Here is a 16,141-nt window from a genome sequence, read left to right as displayed (position 1 = left end):
TTTTCAATCAGGGACTCTGACCAAGCTACCCCAGCACTGCACATCCAGGCTGTCGCTATAGCTGGTCGTAGTATAACACCTGTATGTGTGTATATACTTTTTTGGATATTTTCCATCCTCCTATCTGCTGGATCTTTAGGTGCGGCCGTCTCAGGAGAGGGTAACGCCACTTGTTTTGATAAGCGTGTGAGCGCCTTGTCCACCCTAGGAGGTGTTTCCCAGCGCGCCCTAACCTCTGGCGGGAAAGGGTATAAAGCCAATAACTTCTTTGAAATTAGCAGTTTTTTATCGGGGGTAACCCACGCTTCATCACACACCTCATTTAATTCATCTGATTCAGGAAAAACTATAGGTAGTTTTTTCACACCCCACATAATACCCTGTTTTGTGGTACCTGTAGTATCAGCAATATGTAACGCCTCCTTCATTGCCAAAATCATATAACGTGTGGCCCTACTGGAAAATACGGTTGATTCGTCACCGTCGCCACTGGAATCAGTGCCTGTGTCTGGGTCCGTGTCGACCGACTGAGGTAACGGGCGTTTTACAGCCCCTGACGGTGTTTGAGGCGCCTGGACAGGTTGATTGTCCGGCCGTCTCATGTCGTCAAACGACTGCTTTAGCGTGTTGACACTATCCCGTAATTCCATAAATAAAGCCATCCATTCTGGTGTCGACTCCCTAGGGGGTGACATCCCCATATTTGGCAATTGCTCCGCCTCCACACCAATATCGTCCTCATACATGTCGACACACACGTACCGACACACAGCAGACACACAGGGAATGCTCTTAAAGAAGACAGGACCCCACTAGCCCTTTGGGGAGACAGAGGGAGAGTTTGCCAGCACACACCAAAAGCGCTATATATGACAGGGATAGCCTTATAATAAGTGCTCCCTGTATAGCTGCTTTAATATATATATATTTTTGCCACAATTTTGCCCCCCCTCTCTTGTTTTACCCTGTTTCTGTAGTGCAGTGCAGGGGAGAGCCTGGGAGCCTTCCTGACCAGCGGAGCTGTGTGAGGAAAATGGCGCTGTGTGCTGAGGAGATAGGCCCCGCCCCTTTTTCGGCGGGCTCGTCTCCCGCTCTTTAACGGATTCTGGCAGGGGTTAAATATCTCCATATAGCCCCCGGAGGCTATATGCGAGGTATTTTTTGCCAAAAAATAGGTTTACATTGCCTCCCAGGGCGCCCCCCTCCCAGCGCCCTGCACCCTCAGTGACTGCCGTGTGAAGTGTGCTGAGAGGAAATGGCGCACAGCTGCAGTGCTGTGCGCTACCTTAAGAAGACTGAGGAGTCTTCTGCCGCCGATTCTGGACCTTCTTCTCGTTTCAGCATCTGCAAGGGGGCCGGCGGCGAGGCTCCGGTGACCATCCAGGCTGTACCTGTGATCGTCCCTCTGGAGCTAATGTCCAGTAGCCAAAGAAGCCAATCCATCCTGCACGCAGGTGAGTTCACTTCTTCTCCCCTAAGTCCCTCGTTGCAGTGATCCTGTTGCCAGCAGGACTCACTGTAAAATAAAAAACCTAAGCTAAACTTTTCTAAGCAGCTCTTTAGGAGAGCCACCTAGATTGCACCCTTCTCGGCCGGGCACAAAAATCTAACTGAGGCTTGGAGGAGGGTCATAGGGGGAGGAGCCAGTACACACCACCTGATCGTAAAGCTTTACTTTTTGTGCCCTGTCTCCTGCGGAGCCGCTATTCCCCATGGTCCTTTCAGGAACCCCAGCATCCACTAGGACGATAGAGAAATATTTTTAGACAAACCAAGTGGTTGTTTTTTGTTTTTTTTGGAGGGGAGGTTTATTAGCCCCGTGTCACAGCACATCACGCAGGCTCAAGTGAGTGCTGACCATGACATGGTTGAGATAGGACACTACTGTCACACAGTCTGTATTGCTGCAGCTCGAAACACTATGTAAAAGAGCTAAACACTAGAGGGGTATATTTACTAAAGTGCAGGTTGATGTTGCCCATAGCATACCTCCCAACTGTCCCAATTTTTGCAGGACAGTCCCGTATTTTTGGGACTGTCCCACCTGCGGGTTGCGGTGTCCCGTAGAGGGGGTGGGGGTTGCACTTGGGAGGCTCCTGTCACTCGCTGCTCTGCTTAGAGAGCAGTGGTGAATAGACGCTGCGCGCATAGCATCTATTCACGAGACACAGAAGAACTGGGGGTATGCTAGCAGCTCAGAGTACTGGGGCATGCCCCCTCAGTGACGAAAACGTTTTCCGCAGGCTCCTAAAGATGTTGGGAGGTATGCCCATAGCAACCAATCAGATTATAGCTATTCTCTTCTAGAAGGTGCTAGATAAATAAGTAGAATCTGATTGGTTGCTATGGGCAACATCTCCCCTTCTAATAACCAACACCATAGTAAATGTACCCCTAAGACTGCTCATGAGACACTGGTATTTTAAACACTAGCATTTTAGACAGCTCTCTGCAAATTAAGAAGTTATACTCATTTATAGGAGAGGTGGCACCTGCACATTAGGGGTTAGACACACACAAGTACTGTGCACACCATGAAGTAGGGTACTTTCTATTAGGACATCCATACCAAAGAGCACTCTTCTCAGACAGTCATAAAACACAGTGCGCCCTTCTCAGACAGGCTACTCCTCCAAAACAAATGTTATCCCAGGAATGTGCTTTGAACATGTGCCTTTCAAGCCTGGCTCCAGTGTGGAACCCAATGAGAGCAAGAAATAAGCAGACAAAATAAAGTTTGTGTCCGTTTCTTCCCTACAACATCCTGGCTGTCATCGCTTTTGTTGACTAAGAATTAAAGTCATGTCTTTCACGTCCCAAATTTATATCCTCAATTAGAAGAAAAGCCTGAGAGAGTGTTACCATACTCTGGATTTATGGAATTGCTACAAATTAATATAGCCATTGCCTTTACTAAAACAATAAATAAAAAAAAATTGACAAACACATGTAAAAAGCTCAGCGGATGCTTTCAATGGGGACAACTTTATCCATACACACTGTTCTTCCTGTATCAGCTCCTGCAAGTCAATGTAATGATAGTCACATAAAAGGCAAATTAATATAGACACAAAATAATAAAAAAAAAAAGTTAAAAAAAAAAAAGAAAGCCACCAGTTATCATTCTACTTTACTTCTTGAATATGACTTTTTGAGGGACCTATTAAAACTCTAGACGATGGGTGGCTTATGGGCGCTACACACTAGTAGATCTCACTGCACAATGTGAACGTTCGCGTTCATTAATGAACGAGAACTCGTTCATAACGTGCAGTATGTAGGCACCAACAATTAACGATGCACGGCTCCGCGCTCATTAATCGTTGATGCCCCGTCGCTTATGCATGCAGGCCAATATGGACAATATCGCCCATATTAGCATACAGTGCTATGATGCTGTGGTGACGGGGGTAGTGAAGAAACTTCACTCCATCGCCCCTACCCCCCGTCACCTTCCCCCCGCCGCCGGGTCGCCCGTCAGCCATATCCGCGGATCGCCTAGTGTGTAGTCTATATTGAGAATGTGCAGCAACAACAGGCAATATGCAAGTATGAAATAGTATATTTCAGTATTAAAACAGATTTCTAGATTTATAAAAATTATTTCAGAAGGTTTTCCTTATAAGAGAAATAGATATATATATATATATATATTATATTTATATATTACTGGTCCGGCACTCAATAGTGGACAGCTAGTAGTAACGAGCGCTCCGGTGCCCTCCAACCAGACCTAAAGCCTGTATGTACGGGAGAATTGCAATAAGGCGGCACTCAGGAGACTTGAACGTGGTGAAACCAACAGGTGCTTTAGTCAACGTTTCGGGGATCGTGACCCCGTCTTCAGGACACATAGTGAAACAATGTGATAACAAACATTAAATACCTTACCTGGCGCCTCTCCGGCCGTCCTCGCCGCACCGCCGGCCAGCTTCCGGGATCCCGGCTTCCGGACTCCAATGCGGTCACATGACCGGAAGCCCGCTCACCAGGCTGTCATCCGGGGGCGTGGGGGATCGTTGCCAGGATACGCCTGTCAACAATAACAATGCGCATCACGTGAAATACAAAATACAAAGTAAAGTGCAACAGGTATATACTTCTAAGACAGGCTAGTGCATTCACTGCCTGAACAATCAAATGTGACTGGTGCATAACATAGTTATACGATATAAATGTGCACTACATAATAATGATATAAAAACTGCAGTGAAACAAACAACCATAAAAAGATTAAAAACAAGAAATTTAGCAACACAGCGTCGCACAATTAGGCTAAAAGCCTTTCTAATGCGAAAAAAACCCAAAAGGTCTGTATTTCAGCCTAAATAGTTCCTACCATCTCTAGCACATATTACACGTTTACACTAAAGACAATAATATGAATCCAATCTCTATACAATCAATAACTTATGGTCGTAGGTCAATAGAGACCAGATCATTAAACTTATGTACCATTGTCATAAGAACCTCAAACAAATGTACTATACTTATGAGGAAAAAATGCATGACTCTATTAATACAGTCCCTTAAATGAAATTACTCATACCGAGAGATTCATTCAAACCTCTGGGACTGAGTGTGTTGAGGGTCAGAATCCATCTGGTTTCCAGTTGTAATAGATGTTTGGCCCTATCACCACCCCTTATTGAAAAAGGGGCCTGATCTATAATGCGGTATCGGACCGTCGCCAGGCTGTGTCTGGCTTTGGCAAAGTGCCTTGCTACTGGCTGTTCACTTGTGCCTGTAATCAAGGCCGCCCTATGGCTGACCTATGTTGCGTCATTCTGACTTTAAAGCTACATTTAGTTTTTCCTACATAATATTGTCCACAAGGACATTTGAGCAGATACACAACGAACTTGGAGTTACAGTTAACCGATACCCTGATGTTGATCTTCTTTCCAGTATATGGATGCTGGAAAGAGTCCCCCGGTATCAAAAAATTACATGTGGTGCATCCACATTTGTAGCAACCATATCTTTGTTTTAAAAAAATGTGTGGTTGGTACCGTTTTTTTTAGACACGTCAGTCTTAACCAAACGGCTCCTGATATTTTTGCTCCTCGTGTAGCTTGGCATTAATCTGCTATTTTTAAACATCCAGAGCTCAGGGTCCGACTGAATAATGGGCCATAGCTCTTTTGGTGGTATGTTTACTAACAGTATTATACTGATTGACCCACGGGACTACATCACTATTAGAGCTCTTAGCTTTGATCTCAAGCAAACGGTGTCGGGGCTGACTGAGTGCCTTCTGTCGAGCCTGTACTAGCAACTCTATGGGGTAACCCCTGTCTTGAAATTTAGATATCATTGCTTCAAGTTGTCTGTCACGTATGCCAGGGTCACTGTTGATCCTGCACACCCTGAGCATCTGAGAGTAAGGCAGGCCGTATATGGTGGATTTAGGATGAAAGCTATCAAACCTGAGTATGGTGTTACGGTCTGTCTCTTTTGTGTACATGGATGTGCAGATAGCCCCATTATTAATGGAAATCTGAACATCCAGGAAATTTATCTGATGTGTGTCCATGACCATCGTGAGTTTTACCAGACTAGAGGACCCATTCTGTGTCATAATGAGCTCCTCAAGAAGATGTCTAGGACCTGACCAAATTACCAATAAATCATCTATATACCTTGCGTATAAGATGAGGTGTTGGGAAATCATAAACTGTGACAGAAACAAATCTTTGTCTAACTCCCACATAAATGCATTAGCAAACGACGGGGCCACACAGGACCCCATCGCACACCCAGTGAGCTGCAAATAAAATTTGTTATCGTGCACAAAGTAATTGTGAGTGAGCGTGAATTCAAGTAAAGACAAAAAGAAATTTAAATCCGGTCCAGTATAAAGAGGATTATTAGTGATCAATATTGTGGACAATATTATGTAGGAAAAACTGAATGTAGCTTTAAAGTCAGAATGACGCAACATAGGTCAGCCATTAGGGCGGCCTTGATTACAGGCACAAGTGAACAGCCAGTAGCAAGGCACTTTGCCAAAGCCAGACACAGCCTGGCGACGGTCCGATGCCGTATTATAGATCAGGCCCCTTTTTCAATAAGGGGTGGTGATAGGGCCAAACATCTATTACAACTGGAAACCAGATGGATTCTGACCCTCAACACACTCAGTCCCAGAGGTTTGAATGAATCTCTCGGTATGAGTAATTTCATTTAAGGGACTGTATTAATAGAGTCATGCATTTTTTCCACTTAAGTATAGTACATTTGTTTGAGGTTCTTATGACAATGGTACATAAGTTTAATGATCTGGTCTCTATTGACCTACGACCATAAGTTATTGATTGTATAGAGATTGGATTCATATTATTGTCTTTAGTGTAAACGTGTAATATGTGCTAGAGATGGTAGGAACTATTTAGGCTGAAATACAGACCTTTTGGGTTTTTTCGCATTAGAAAGGCTTTTAGCCTAATTGTGCGACGCTGTGTTGCTAAATTTCTTGTTTTTAATCTTTTTATGGTTGTTTGTTTCACTGCAGTTTTTATATCATTATTATGTAGTGCACATTTATATCGTATAACTATGTTATGCACCAATCACATTTGATTGTTCAGGCAGTGAATGCACTAGCCTGTCTTAGAAGTATATACCTGTTGCACTTTACTTTTGTATTTTGTATTTCACGTGATGCGCATTGTTATTGTTGACAGGCGTATCCTGGCAACGATCCCCCACGCCCCCGGATGACAGCCTGGTGAGCGGGCTTCCGGTCATGTGACCGCATTGGAGTCCGGAAGCCGGGATCCTGGAAGCTGGCCGGCGGCGCGGCGAGGACGGACGGAGAGGCGCCAGGTAAGGTATTTAATGTTTGTTATCACATTGTTTCACTATGTGTGTCTTGAAGACGGGGTCACGATCCCCGAAACGTTGACTAAAGCACCTGTTGGTTTCACCACGTTCAAGTCTCCTGAGTGCCGCCTTATTTCAATTCTCCCGTATATGTAAATATATATATATCTCTTTATAAAAGAGTAACTTCTGAAACATTGACATTCTACCAGCGTGTGAGCTGTCAGTTTTTTCCTAAATCAAGTCTCCGTGAGTGCCGTCCGGCTGGGTGGGTGTGTGTGTGTGTGTGTGTGTGTGTGTGTGTGTGTGTGTGTGTGTGTGTGTGTGTGTATATATATATATAGTTAATAACCCGGTGCTCAGACTCCTGCTGGTAAGTACTGGGGTTAGGATTAGAATATAACATGGTTACTAAAATCGTCTGGATTTAGGATGTCACTGACCGGAACACAGTAGTATCACAGATCTGCTCCAGGTGTGACAGTCACAGCACCACTGGAACCCAGGAGAAGGAGCTGGAGCCACTGCTGGCACCGGGAGAAGGTAAGAGGTCACTAGTCCACCAGGGACAGTTTGCTGACAGTTTATCACATCGACAAATCACCGGGGGAACACATGACGAATGTCAACATGCCGACACCCTGTCCATACACAGTTAAACCTTGTTGATATTCTCATGTCGACACATTATACCACAACTTCCCCCACATTTTCTCTAAATTACCCCCATGGTGCATGATCTCATTACAGCTTACATTTCTGAGTTTGCATTATACTTAACATGTCACCCACACACAGCAGCAGTAGCATGGGGTGTGCTGGACCCATATACAATAGAATGTAGGCTATCCATTCGCTAGCAACGAGAGACATGACCGAGACATAACTAATGGTGCATGCCCACAAAGCGATTGCTTCTGCTGGTTATAAGTGACTGGCAACTAAAGTCACTTTATGATATTCCTTTTAATAAAGAAAGTCCAAACATACAGGGACCTGTCATTAACCAAATATAAGTACTGGAGAAAATGTTGCTTCTTTAATTAAAAATGCATAATAATATAAGTGGTGCTAAACAGAAACAGGTCTTATTTTTAAGAACATAGAAAATAACAGTTTCGTTCTATCATTATTATTGGGTAACTGTGAGGGAGCACAGTGGTTAGTATTGTTGCCTAACAGCACGGAGGTCATTGATTACAACTGGGGCCCTATCTGTGTGGTGCTTGCATGTCCTCCCAGGGTCTGTGTGGGTTTCCTGGGAGTACTCCAGTGTCCTCCCGCAATCCAAAAACATACTGCAAGGTCAAAGGTCTCGGACAAAAACACATAATCCTAGTGTGCATGTGTATCGGGCAGTACGGACGGTGTAATGGTTAGCATTACTGCCTCACAGCACTGAGGTCATAGGTTCGAATCCCACCATGGTGTGAGTTTGTATATTCTCCCTGTACTTGCATGAGTTTCTTCCGGATGCTCCGGTTTCCTCCCACAATCCAAAAATATACTGGTAGGTTAATTGGCCCCCAACAAAAATTAACCCTAGTGTGAATGTGTCTGTGTGTACATGTGATAGGGAATATAGAGTGTAAGCTCCACTGGGGCAGGGACTGATGTGAATGGGAAAATATTCTCTTTAAAGTGCTGCAGAATATGTGTGCGCTATATAAATAAGTGGTAATAATATCTACAGTATGTGATAGGAAATATAGATTGCAAAATCCACTAGGGCAGCGACTGATGTGATTAACTAAATAAGCGCTGCAGAATACATGTGCCCTATATAAATAACTGCTCATGAAAAAAATATCCAAATGCAAAAACTGTATAACTAGAAACAGTACAGCTACAGCCATAAACCCCTCAGCATAAGCAATGACGTGCCCAGTAATGCAAGCTTTGACAGCCACCTGGTGGAATAAACTTACAACCATCTGGACAAAGTCATGTATTTGACGCAGGAGGAACCCATGGAATTAATAGCACTCTAACATTACCTGACAAAAAGATGTAAAAGGGATAGAGGTAATGTCTAGACTTAGGGCACTAAGCAGTCAAAATACACTTACGCAAAGAGAACAGAAGGCTATAAACCAATAACACAGAATAGAGAGGTCCTTGATTATAGTGTAGAGGTTGAATGCTATGCAAACACACTGTAATAGAATTATTATGAATTAGGGAAGTATATATAGGAAAAGCCACAAACATACATACATACATACAAAGACCATACAGAACCACGAGAGTTCAAAAGGTAAGCATCAGATGAACGATGCATAGCACAGAATTACCATGCTGAAGCTTAGAGGCCGAATGTCATTTCCAAATAATTAACAAAATAAGTAATTATTCTGGCAGAAAATAATTTGCATCCAACATGTACTTACATTTTCCACAATTATAAAATACCACTGTTGTGAACTGACACACAACCACCTTAAGATTGTCATAGACTTTAATAAAATATATTGTTAATGACAAATTTACAATGTCTTCCTACAGGGTTGGGTATGGATGACCGGAGTTTGGGCGAGCGCAGCAAAGCCCCTTGTGGCGAGCACAGGTTCTATTCCCATTCTATGGGTGTCGTGGACACCCACGAGTGGGAATAGTCCCTGTTAGTCGGCATGCCGACTGTCGGGATTTTGAGGGGTTGGGATGCAGGCGTCGGTATTGCAACTGGCGGTCCCCTGACTGCTGGTCACATAACTACATCCCTTCCTACAAATCGAATTGATTTTCTCAGAAACTCTTTGATAATATCCTTTATCCTATCTTGGTCAAGCACTATAGCGAAAATAATAAGATATAGAATTTATAGCTCTTGTGTTGTTGTGGAACCACTAGTCCCATCATCTTCATTTTTTCTGCTATAGATTAATACCATAAGAGTGCCTTGCAATCAGATTTGATGGTAGGCATCCTTGACTCAATGGGCAAGATTCAAATGTCCCGTCCCCCCCCATCGCCCGCAATTGCACCCACCAGCTGCTATTTTAATGTTGCTGCCGACGGGCGTGACATGTTCATTTCAGGTCGCTACCCCCGGGGGTAGCAAGCTGAAATGGGCGTAGAGAGACCCGTTTGGGTGCCCAAACGGGTATTTTCAGACTCGCACCCATTACTTTAGTCAGGTTTAGGTGCTCTGCGCGCCTAAACCAGAGTCTAATGGGCGCGATCAGCGCGATAATGGGGGTGGGATTTGAATATCGCCCCTCGATCTCCCATCACTTTAGATGGGAGATCGGGGGTGCGATAACATTTGAATTCCCCCCAATGAACGACACCGTGGTTGCATTGCAATTGCTATGGGTTCAGCGCCAAGCATAATGCATTTGTGTAGAGAATGTGTTGGGTGCATATCTGGTGCATGTGTTCCCGCATTGTGTGCACAGAGAAAAGTGTATGCTTGCCAGTGTGTAGATTTGAAGATGTCATGCCAAGTATCTATACGCTTGCTTTGATGCTAGTCATCATCATCATCAGGGCACACTTGTACCAGCCCTATACAAATAAGATAATAGGAAAACACATATTTATACCTAATACTGGGTACACATCTAGTCAGCTTGACAAGCAAGTGGCCAATCCAGGTAAGCATATACACTTGCCGATCGACCACTCGTTGTGTCATGCTAACATCACAGCTGGGTGGGCATTTGAATTTGCCCGCCCAGCTGTGACATCAGTCCATGCAGCAAGTGTACAGGAGGTCGGCAGATCCTCCTGAGGTGCAAACAGAAATCCAACTAAACTAGTACTGCAATGCCAGTTGCGGACTTACCATGTGCACTAACAGCATTGTGCCTGGCACTTAATTCGGAAAATACAGTGTACCGTGACTAACCACCGAGAATTATTTGCGGTAAACTGCATCTTCCAACTTAAGTGCTGGCTGCAATGCGGACAATCTGGGCACTCATACCTGGCGCTATTTAACATCACATTCAATTGAATTCCCCCATATGGTATACACTTAAGTCACTGATAAGTCATTCTTTGTAAAAAGCGATGTTAATAGTGTTTGCTTTTAATTCATGAAAGTTTACAATTACTAATGATACAGTCCCTTGTGAATAATGAAGAAGATGAAGATTAAAATGAAGATGAAGATGAAGAAGATAATACTACAGTTCCTTGTGAATAATAATAATAATAGTCCTTTGTGAATAATAAATAATAGTCCTTTGTGAATAACAACAATGAAAAGAATAATACAGTCCTTTGTGATTAATAATAATAATACAGTCTCTTGTGAACAATAATAATACAGTCCCTTTTATACATTTGCACTTTCCTATAAAGTGGACTATGCATGTAGACTAGCAATAAGTAATCTGTGGCTCTTTACCTATTTTGGCACTATATGACCTGCAGTAGCATGCCATGCTCTGCCGCCACAACCCACTGACCACTCACCTCTTATGCGGCTTGGCACATTTGGACAGGAATGACTAGTATACCAAACACTGATGTATTATATTGGGGCGCCCATCATACATGTGACTCTAGCGGCCTACACCTCAGCTCCCCATGTTACAGCACGCAGGAACACTTACGTGTAACGAGCGATTCTTCTACGAATCCGGCCGCGCAGCTGGTAACCAGCGCACAGGGGACAGAGGCCATGACTAGTGTCCGCTGCCTCTTCCGCCCTCTTTACCTGACCTACTTCCGCATGGCAACCACCCAACCCAACTTCCTCATGGCAACTGCTACACTTCCGCCCGGCTCCCTGTTCTGTCGAGCTGCATGGTAGATTCCACGCCCCCCTGATCTGAGTGGTACAGTCCGGTTCGCGTCCCGTTGCCATGGCGGCGGCGGCTACTCCAGTGACTGGACTGGAGTCGACCTACACTCGCTAGGCTGATGAGATGGCCGGAGTCACTGGCGGTCCCGACCCGGTGGGCCACCTCTTAGTGCAGGTACCGCGCTGGGCCCCGATGTGTGCATGCCATTTGTATTTAATGTCACCATTTATTTATCTACATATGTCTATCTATCTATCTATCTATCTATCTATCTATCTATCTATCTATCTATCTAGTACTGATCAAAAGTTTTGGGCAGGTGTGGAAAAAATGCTGTAAATTAAGAATTCTTTCAAAAATAGAAGTGTTAATAGTTTATTTTTTTATCAATTAACAAAATGCAAAGTGAATAAACAGAAGATAAATCTAAATCAAATCAATACTTGGTGGGACCAGGGCCGTTTCTAGCCAATTTGTCTCCCAGTGCGAGATTTAAAAATGCACCCTCCCCCCCCCCCCCCGCCATTCACATAAGAAAAAATGCGCCCCCCCCCCCATAGATATAAAGAGGAAAAGTATGCGCGCTTGCTCCCGGCAAGGGGGCGTGACCTCGTTAGAATGGGCGTGGCTTTGTTAAGATGGGTGTGGCCTCATCTGATCTCATCATCACGGCCACCACATGATTAAAAAAAAAAAAAGTCCTCATTTTACACATTACAGCAGGCACGCGACCCCATTTTACACAGCACGGCAGGCAAGTGTCCCCATTTTACACAGCACGGTAGGCAAGTGTCCCCATTTTACACAGCACGGTAGGCAAGTGTCCCCATTTTACACAGCACGGTAGGCAAGTGTCCCCATTTTACACATTGCGGCAGGCAAGTGCCCCCATTTTACACATTGCGGCAGGAAAGTGTCCCCATTTTACACATTGCGGCAGGCACGTGCCTCCATTTTACACAGTACGGCAGGCAAGTGTTCATATTTTACACATTGCGGCAGGAAAGTGTCCCCATTTTACACATTGCGGCAGGCACGTGCCCCCATTTTACACAGTACGGCAGGCAAGTGTTCACATTTTACACATTGCGGCAGGAAAGTGTCCCCATTTTACACATTGCGGCAGGAAAGTGTCCCCATTTTACACATTGCGGCAGGAAAGTGTCCCCATTTCACACATTGCGGCAGGCACGTGCCCCCATTTTACACAGTACGGCAGGCAAGTGTTCACATTTTACACATTGCGGCAGGCACGTGCCCCCATTTTACACATTCCGGCAGGCAAGTGTCCCCATTTTACACATTACGGCAGGCAAGTGTCCCCATTTTACACATTCCGGCAGGCAAGTGTCCCCATTTTACACATTCCGGCAGACAAGTGTCCATATTTTACACATTCCGGCTGACAAGTGTCCCCATTTTACACAGTACGGCAGGTGGGGGGGCGGGGGGGGGGGGAGAGAGAGGGAGAGGGGCTGACTTACATTTGAAGCGGTTCTTCCCGCTCTTCAGCCGCCTCTCCCTCGTCTGCGCAGCGCTGGCCGTCTTGGCTCCCCCTCCTCCCGAGTGCCCAGCTCGGGGGGCGGAGTTTCGCGGAATGACGCGATTGCATCGTGACGTCACGACGCAAACGCGTCATTCCGCGAAATCCCGCCCCCCGAGCTGGGCACTCGGGGGGAGAGGGGAGGGAGGTTTGAAAAGTGCTCAGGAAGTGCTGCGGCAGACGCCCCGTGTGGTTGCACGGCTCGCCCGCCGCAGGAAACGGCACTGGGTGAGACCATCCTTTGCCTTCAAAATAGCATTAATGCTTCTAGGTACCAAACATCTTGGAGTACTAACCACAGATCTGTGGGATGTATGCTTGCTCAAATCCGTCTGTCTCTTCATTTAATCCCAGACATACTCGATTGTGTTCAGATCAGGGCTATGTGGGGACCATATCATCACTACAATGACTCCTTGTTCTTCTTTATGCTGGAGATAGTTCTTGATTACATTTAATGACATTGGCTGTATGTATGGGGTCGTTGTTCTGCTGCATAATAAATTTGGAGCCAATCAAACCCTGATGGTATTGCATGATGGTTAAGTACCTGCCTGTATTAATATTGATTTATTTTAGATTTCTCTTCTCTTCTTTCACTTTGCATTTTGTTAATTGATAAAAAATAAACTATTAACACTTCATTTTATGAAAGCATTCCTGCTTTGCAGCATTTCTTCCACAAATGCCCAAAACATTTTGCACAGTACTGTGTATACATATATTAGCTGTTTTACCCGTTCTTCGCACGGAAGTTTCTGATTTTCACAGGTTGGTAAATCTCTAGAGATGTAAATTTGAGACATCTTCATGTAAGTAGATATTATTATTCCATGGTTCTTGGCGTTACCCGAGGAGCACCCATAGCAGATACGGTGAAAAGTGACAGGACCATTTGTGTAGTTTATTAAATTTGATGCGATCTTGTCCGTTTGGGCGTTATCGTTCACGCAACCCAAGCCACGCATCAGTAATGATGTCATTATGTCAAACCCTTTTCATCCACGTAGGGGAGATTTATTAAAATTCTAATGACGTAGTTTTCCTATTTCCCACCTGAAGAATACCTGTTACATTTCAGCTTCCTAACATATCGGGAAGTAACAGAATTAGTGATGAGTGAGTGAGTGAGTGAGTGAGTGAGTGAGTGAGGGCTTCCGCATTTATATATATATATATATATATATATATATATATAGATCGCCCTCGTGGAAATCTTAACGCAATATGACTGTTTTCATTGCGCCCATCTTCAAGTTTAAGATTACTACCCAATAAATAGCATGAAGATCCATAGCCTATATGTTAACGGACAGTCTAAGGAACATATCAATTTTCAAAATGCGATCAGCTTAGCAACTCCAAAAACTATGGACTTGACACTAATGTCGGTCATTTTGGACATTTTATTTTTCACCCCCCCCCATGCTGATGGGGACTGAACTTGGATATTAAACGGATATTAAACGGCATCGTGAGTGTCACTATTCATCTCAGCGACCCCGAAAACTATGGATTTTTACATGTCACGCCCTTCCCACTGAGAATGCTGATTTTCATACAGGACTAAAAGCAACACTTTAAAAAGACATTTCATACACTTTAAATGAAGCCGCTGCGGCCGCTATACTTAATCCGCAACCTACGGACTTTTTACACTGTTAGCGTACAGAGTCCCGTACCGAGTACGGAGTTTGCGTACAAACGCCGCGCTGGCTGTACAATGTACACACAGCGCGTACACACCCAATGATACAACGTGAACCCTTAACAGCTATGCAATGCGATAATAATACACTTTAAACCTTAGCAGGGAAAGAAAGACACGACACCAGATTGTAATTAAACTGCTGGGTTCCGACACCACAGCGTATTATTACTGAAAGGGGGTTACAATAACAAAGCAATACAATACAAAAGAATAATGGCTACAGTCAATGATACATACTTGTTTGGATTTCGCCGCGCTACCCAGTCTGGTCCTCGGTCATCTAGATAGATAACTTTAGTCTTGTGTGACCAGGCCTACAGCAGGCATCTTTTATACAGTAGATCAAAACATAATACAGTAGACACTGTGTGCTCTTCTTCCATTGGTTCGGGGGTGGGACATATCCTGTGCACCGGAGATCATTGGTCAGCTCAAGAAGTGGGCGATGGCTAGGACCTGAGATGTGGTTTCTGTTGTTTGCATCTGAGTTCCCGCCGCATTTTTTAATGCACAAAGTCATAAAAAATATTGGCTAAAATTACCTTCAGGCTGTGTGTATAAGGTGTATATGAAGCATAACTGCATTCTGTGCTTAGACTTGGGTCCCATCGCCATGATATCTCATTATGGTATGCAATTATTCCAAAATACGGAAAAATCTGATATCCAAAATACTTCTGGTCCCGAGCATTTTGGATATGGGATACTCAACCTGTATGTATATATATATATATATATATATATGTATACACACACACATACTCCTGCTGTTACAATTTGTTAGGAATTATATATATATGTGTATATATATATATATATACATACACAAACACATACATCTCCAAGAGTTTAAACTATAAATGTTAATATCTCAGATTTCTAAATGTCTGGTTTGTATTTTGGTTAGCTATTTGCTAATTGAGTTTCTCGCAGCTTCGGTTCCTGGGTATTGTCTCTTCGTCTGTTTTTGTCTTCAGGTGAGACAATGACAATCCAGTACTTATTGTTTTAAATAGAAACTTGGCTACCCTAGTAAACAAAGGTCTTTGCCTTCTTCATAGAATTTCAAAGCAAAGTGTAAATAAGGCCATTGTATTTTAGTCTCTGGGAGTTTTAATTTATGTGTGACCGATCTTCATGCTATTTAGAAGAAAAAGCAGACAGTGTGGGATCTATGCAATTTATAGATTAGATTTATGATATGTCTTTGTGGCTTTTCCATGAGAGTACAAATTCCACTGTAATTACTCATACCACGCTCTAATGCGCAGGACCGCAGGAGCGACCATACGCAATTTGCGATTATGT

At 43.9% G+C, this 16,141-nt stretch overlaps 2 protein-coding genes across 6 annotated transcripts in view; one reads left to right on the top strand and one right to left on the bottom strand.

Moving 5' to 3' along the window:
* Nucleotides 1–11,533, bottom strand: part of AAGAB (alpha and gamma adaptin binding protein) — a 70,249-nt gene extending 58,716 nt beyond the window's left edge. Inside the window, exon 1 of one of the 3 annotated variants that reach the window (XM_063925559.1) lies at nucleotides 11,388–11,533. In XM_063925559.1, the coding sequence (XP_063781629.1) occupies nucleotides 11,388–11,457 (70 nt within the window). In that variant the 5' untranslated portion in view covers nucleotides 11,458–11,533. Of the gene's footprint in view, nucleotides 1–11,247; nucleotides 11,344–11,387 lie in introns of those variants that run through there. The other 2 variants (XM_063925558.1, XM_063925560.1) reach the window with 2 other exon arrangements.
* A 3-nt stretch (nucleotides 11,534–11,536) lies between these two features.
* The window catches only part of IQCH (IQ motif containing H), a 199,065-nt gene continuing 194,460 nt past the window's right edge, over nucleotides 11,537–16,141 (top strand). Inside the window, exon 1 of one of the 3 annotated variants that reach the window (XM_063925557.1) lies at nucleotides 11,537–11,753. In XM_063925557.1, coding sequence (XP_063781627.1) covers nucleotides 11,703–11,753 — 51 coding nt within the window. In that variant the 5' untranslated portion in view covers nucleotides 11,537–11,702. The remainder of the gene's footprint in view (nucleotides 11,754–16,141) is intronic. The other 2 variants (XM_063925555.1, XM_063925554.1) reach the window with 2 other exon arrangements.

Source organism: Pseudophryne corroboree, chromosome 6 (genome assembly GCF_028390025.1).
Source record: "Pseudophryne corroboree isolate aPseCor3 chromosome 6, aPseCor3.hap2, whole genome shotgun sequence".
Classification (NCBI taxonomy): Eukaryota; Metazoa; Chordata; class Amphibia; order Anura; family Myobatrachidae; genus Pseudophryne; species Pseudophryne corroboree.
This window is presented reverse-complemented; position numbering and strand designations above follow the sequence as displayed.